This window comes from Pistacia vera, unplaced genomic scaffold (assembly GCF_008641045.1).
Source record: "Pistacia vera cultivar Batoury unplaced genomic scaffold, PisVer_v2 Contig682, whole genome shotgun sequence".
NCBI classification, from domain to species: Eukaryota; Viridiplantae; Streptophyta; class Magnoliopsida; order Sapindales; family Anacardiaceae; genus Pistacia; species Pistacia vera.
The window spans coordinates 286,131-292,058 of record NW_022196537.1 but is presented as its reverse complement, the minus strand read 5'-3'; the positions used below and the strand labels follow the sequence as shown (position 1 = coordinate 292,058).

The 5,928-nt window shown below is 36.6% G+C and overlaps 1 protein-coding gene across 1 annotated transcript; it reads right to left on the bottom strand.

Annotated features, from left to right (window-relative positions):
* Positions 1–2,363: 2,363 nt before the first annotated feature.
* On the bottom strand, positions 2,364–3,625 carry LOC116113548 (alcohol dehydrogenase 1-like). The gene is made up of 4 exons (XM_031399697.1): positions 3,272–3,625; positions 3,049–3,184; positions 2,889–2,958; positions 2,364–2,601 (listed from the first exon to the last, which is right to left on the bottom strand). The coding sequence occupies exons 1-4, from the start codon at positions 3,546–3,548 to the stop codon at positions 2,488–2,490; spliced, it is 597 nt and encodes a 198-aa protein (XP_031255557.1). The 5' UTR covers positions 3,549–3,625; the 3' UTR covers positions 2,364–2,487.
* Positions 3,626–5,928: the final 2,303 nt, after the last annotated feature.

The window sequence follows — 5,928 nt, the reverse complement described above, 5'->3', positions numbered from 1 at the left end:
AAAGATCTGGCCGTTGACGGTTAGATCTGGCCGCGTTTGATCGTCAATGATGGTCATATCACGACCAGATCTTTAGCCGTAGCTAGTCATCAACAACGGCCAAGATATGACCATCATTGACGACCAAACGCGGCCAGATCTAGCCGTCTATTGCTAGATCTAACCATAGATCTAGCTTTTTTCGGCTAGATCCATGGTGGATCTAGATGGAAAATGTCATCTCGGTACACAACTAGTCAGATTCAACAAATCGTGCACCGATACGATAACTCCAGCCACCCTCCGACGGTGGTGGCTAGCTGCCGATATTTAATGGGTGGGTGGGGGTGTTTTTGTAATTTTTAATGTTTTATTACAGGGGTGTTTAGTAAATTAACAAACCTAAGGATGTTTTGTTAAATTTTAAATTTTACCTCATTATTACCACCCAACTCTTACTTTTTTAAAAATACTATTTAAAATGCTAGAACAAACGCAGTAACTATTACTTGCAAGTCAATAAAATTTCAAATACATTCGGGCCTTTTTGGTTTAGCTTTGAGTATATCTGGGCCTTATTTTTCCATGGGCTTCAAACTTATTGATATAAAGTGTTTTTATTATTTAAATATATATTATTATGTACCAAATTATCAAAATAGTCTATCCATATCAAAAACCTCTTAGAATGTTTTTTTTTTTTTTTTTTGAATTATTATTATTTTAACTTTTAAACATCCTACCGTTCTAAGTTCAGAATATATTTATTTAATTTGAGAATGAATCTATGGACGCAACTAAAAAAACCTCACTTTTTAATAAACTTTATAATGAAAATGTATCCTTATATAAAATTATTAAAATTAACATTAATTTCATATTCTTTACAAATACTTTTGACACCCCACTATTATCCCATAAACACTAATTTTTTTTAATACTATTAAAATTACTCTTAGAACAAAAAGATAATTTAATAAATGAAGAAGATATGTAAAAAGATATATCAGGTTACAAGTAATAAAAAATCGTAAGTTTCTAATTGTTTCACATATAAATTTATTGTTTTTCTTTTTCAAAATATGAGTAACCATTTTAATCTATATTTTTTTGTTTTGTTTAAATATATTATGTTTTGGTGATTATTTATAATTAATTTTTTCAGCTTTAATTATTTCTAAAGTTTCAACTTAATTATCTAAAAGGAATAACAATGGTGGGGTATATAGCATAAATAAAGGGAATGAAAATTTAATTCTTCTATACATATATATGAAATACAATGGAAAATCCATAAAATTGAAATGCATTTGGGCCTCAATAGTGCATTTTGGTAACGTGGGCCTCACTGTGATCATCATTAAGTTGATTTATTGATCCACTCTGTTTGTCATTTTTTTTTTTTTTTTTTTTTTTTATTGAAAGTATTGGACGAGTTTGTGCACATTGTAACTAATCATTCAAGACTCTGGAGTTAACGACCGGGTCAATTTTTTCAATAACCGCCCCTATTAGCGTTTATGGGGACTCAAACTCAGGAACCTATATTAGATCTTTTTACTCTTTTACCATCAAGTCACTCAATAATGGTTTTGATTATTCCATTACCGGTCAACTAATCAATCAAAACTTGAAATTTCAATTATTCCTACATCACTACTACAACTTTATATATTCCTTTACTGACCAACTAAAATTCAGATCACATTTTTGGTTGACCCAATCCATTGCCTCGATGTCACAGAAAATATTCTACAAAGTCTTCTGTCCAGCCCACATTTTCAGTATATCTTTTTTATTATTTTAGTCTTTACTAATATTGGCAAATGGGTTTGTTCTATTATTAAATTGATTTGCTGATGATAATCAAATCTTTGAGTCTTTGACCAACCTTCCTCTTTCTTTTTTTTTTTTTGTTTTTTTTTTTTTTTNAAATGAACATCCAAATATATCGATTGAATTTTAAACTTAAATGGGAAATTAAAATAAGTATTTACTTTAATTAAATAAAATAAATATATAATGATATGTTATTTGAGGCCAAATTACTTAGTGGCGCTCTAAGGCAGAAACTGCTTCAAATTGTCACAGGCTGAAGCCGACTCTGACACTATACTTCATTCTTCTATGGGTTTTAATATCATGGAGAGAGCAAAGGGACAGATAGAAAAAACAAATCTTGCAAAACAGAATGATATACAGGGAGCCCATTAAGTGTTTTAGAAATAGAGGTTTCAACATGGATAGTTATAATGAAATGATTTACATAGCAATAACATGCAAGCTTTTAAATAAAAATGTATAGCAGCTTTGAAATTCAACAAGTTTCTTTTAATAAACAGTTGAATTCACTTATAATGGTGATGGTCCACACCCTCAATTTTCCAACAGATTAACATGACAATAGGAGAAATGTCTACAAATAGTGGTACTCAAGACTAACAACATCAAAGAGTTTTGCAAGTTTTACCAGAACCAAAATATAAATTATATGAACCAAACAGAAAGTTACAGCAAAGAATATTTACCACCATATTTTAGGAAAAGCCGAGTTTCACCATCATAAAGAGTTCCTTTTGCCCGGTTATAAGCAAAAAAATCTTCACATAAATCATCATGGCCCTGTCATAAAAGAAAGAAACCAATGCCATCAACAATCACATTCGCTACATATAATTCCTCGACAAAGATGTTATCATTTACAGCATTCCTTAAAGTAGTAGTAGGAGCCTAAATTTATGAAGGACATGTCAGCTGCCTAGTCAGCAAAGTCACACAAAAAGAATTACTACGATCATTAATAATTAAGAATGATTTTCTCTCTAATTTTCTTATCAGACTTCTTCTGTAAAGATTTTCTCTCATTTTCTCACCATCCAAACAGTCCAAATTCATGAATCAATAACCACCTTAGAACAGTAGACACAGTTGCCACAAGGCATGATGAACGATCCAACAACACGAGATCCAACTGGCAACCTGAAGACAAAAACCTAAAATTTAAACATTTTCAAAAACCAAAAACGAGATAAAAATCGATTCGATTGCTGTAGAATAAAAGTAGAAAACCTTTGAGTGGTTTTGGAGTCAGTGAGGGGCCCATGTTCAACAACTTCCCCAGTTATTTCATGCCCCAAAACACAAGGACAAGGGAAGGGAATTTCACCTTTCATAACATGAAGATCCGAATGGCACACTCCACAAGCTTCACAAATTAAACCAAATAATCGCATCAATTAATGTCAATTCAACACAAATTCGTAGTTAATTTTTATGAGAAACGAGAAATTACCTTTGGTTTTGATGAGAATTTCACCGGCTTTGGGGCGAGGCAGGTGGAATTCTTCGATCGTTAGAGGCTTATTCGGTTCCCAAAAGACGGCTCCACGCATGTAACCGCCTGAACTCACGTGATACGAAGCGGATGATGAGTGATTGGTCACGTGATCGGAGGCATTGTTGAGTTGACTATTGTTTCGGTTTAGTAAGGAAGAAGATGATGATAAAATTGGGGAATTGGTTATGGAGGAGAGGAGGCTGTGCTTCTTGGAGATGGCGGAGCGAATCATTTGGGAAGATCGAAATCAATGAGAGAGAAGTGGCGTTGGTGTGATCGTTTATGATTATCCACTGGTATAATGCTCACTGGATGAGTGATGAGGCTTTGACTCGGATCTTCTGCTTCGATCCACGTCATCGTTCCATCTCTTCCATTTCAAAATGGGTTAAATTACATTTACCTCCTCAGTTTACTTCTCTCGAGTTTGGAAAAGGGTATATTATGTATTTATCTTGGTTAGCCAGTTCTTTTAGGATTTCTTTGGTATTTTTTGAAGAGGATTTGATTTGAATATTTACCTCAAAACATTATTTTGAACTTCCAATACTCAGTGAACAAGTGACGAGGCAGCTTTGACTAAGGGATCTTCTTCTTCCTTCCACGTCGTCGTCTTCATGTCTTCCATTTCAAAATGCGGTAAATCACATTTACCTCCTCTGCTTGACTACTCGTTTTAGAAATTCTCTTTAGTTGGAAAATGTAATTATCTTAATGTCTGCCTGAGTTAATCCGAATACAATTTCTTGTTTTCGAATAGGATTATATTATGTTGATACAACAATCTATACCAACCAAAGAATTTTGATCGATATTGATGGGATCAGAATGGATGTGTGCGTGATTACGGGTAATCAACGATAAACAAATACTGAGTGCAATAAAATAGATGACAATAAGAATTTTTTAAGTGGTTTGACGAGGTAAACTCTTGAGCCTATATCTACTGTTTTTTTTTTTTTTTTATTTGCTATGAGAGTTTACAATGAGAATTCTGTGTGAAAGATGTAACCCCTTTTTAATCATTTGAGGGGGGTTTATATACAAGGTTTGTACAAGGGAAAGAGCAACAGTAAAGAGATTACAATTGATCTAAACCGCAATTCCAATATTCTCACAATTAGGCAATGTGATTGCATAGATATTGATGTTGATCTAGTCATTCCTGCCATATCTAGGATCTGAAGCTATCTGGGAATTGATTGAATGATCATTCGGGTTGTTCGCGACTAGCTTATGCTGGGTCGAGCTATGTGTTGACGAGCTTATGCTAGATCGAACAACCGGTGGAGTCAGACTGATCTTGGGTCGAGTTACATCCTCGCGGTAGCTCGAGCTTGGTGAAAAAATCACACACAACATCTGCCCCCTAGTGTTCGATGCTCGTTTTGAGCTTCGAAGACTATTGCTTGATTTGATGCCAAGCTCAGCATCACCAACAGGTCTCCGGATGTAGGTTCAATTGAGCTTTTGAGGTCGACCTCATGTCTGGACTTGTTCACTTCCCGCGATACCTGCCAAACTTAGAACATGAAAAGTTAGGGCAAATACGTAATTTCCAAGCGGTCATGTCGTATTAAATGTGGCAGCCTTTGTTAGTCACGTTTTGTCGCGCGTGGGAGCTACAGCTGTGCACGTACGAAGTCGAGGGGATGTGCGACAACAGTTGTCAGTGTAACAGTTCGACGGTTCGTCGCCCTTTGCAGATGGATGATGCGTGGCCACGTCTAAGGGTCGAGATTGCTCGACGAATGAAGGGTCAAGATTCATTATAGATCAACAGCTACGATTAAACCCCGCCCTTTCGTCTTCCATGCAAACCACTATAAAAGGTGGCAAAATCGTCAGAATGCTCACTCAATCCACAAAAGTTATCTGATGTCTTTGTCCACTTTGCTGTTGTTTCGTCATCATCACGGTGCCCTTTCCAGCGAGTTTCTGCACTTTTTTCATTCTGATAAAGTTCTTTTCCCTTTCTTTACTCGTTTTTCTAGTTTTCGCGTTAAAGGGTGGCTACTACTGTGGCCACATTTGATGTTCTAGGGCTTTAGTAGGGTTTTTAAGTATGTTTCCGGCAATCTTGGGTTTAAGGAGGTAGCCGCCGGAACCTGGGGTAGGTCGCGTGCATTCATTGTGTGGTGCGAGCTATCTTGGGTGCCTGAACTGAAAGCAAGTGTGAAATGGTTGCCGAATTTTTCGAGCTCTGACACATGTTTGCTTCTGTTTAAAGTACCCCGAAGTGAGCTATAACCATGTCTTCTTCTGACCGTCACATAATTGACCACATGTTCGATTCGCCCGCGGGCTCGATAGTCCTTGGGAATTCAACTCCCAAGGTTTCCGAGGAAATCGTCGCATGAAGCTCAGACCCTGACGTAGCGGGCTCTTCCGACCATGCCTTGATACAGTTGGCTCAACCCGCACGGTCTCCAGTTCATAGGCTGCAAAGAGAGCCACAATCCTCGATTACCGTTGAGGATTTAGAATGCATAAGAGAGGTATATGCGCCGCAGCTTAATTTGATGGCCCCAGGGGACATTTCTTGAAAGATCCCCTGCCTAGATGGGTGGTGACCTCTGAGACCCTCATGAGGCATAGGGTATCCATTCCCC

Coding starts and splice junctions, on each gene's coding strand:
- LOC116113548 (XM_031399697.1), bottom strand. CDS start 3,548: ATGATTCGCTCCGCCATCTCCAAGAAGCACAGCCTCCTCTCCTCCATA. Junction 2,959..3,048: donor GACTCCAAAACCACTCAAAG/GTTTTCTACTTT, acceptor TTTTGTCTTCAG/GTTGCCAGTTGGATCTCGTG. Junction 2,602..2,888: donor ACTGTGTCTACTGTTCTAAG/GTGGTTATTGAT, acceptor CTTTTATGACAG/GGCCATGATGATTTATGTGA.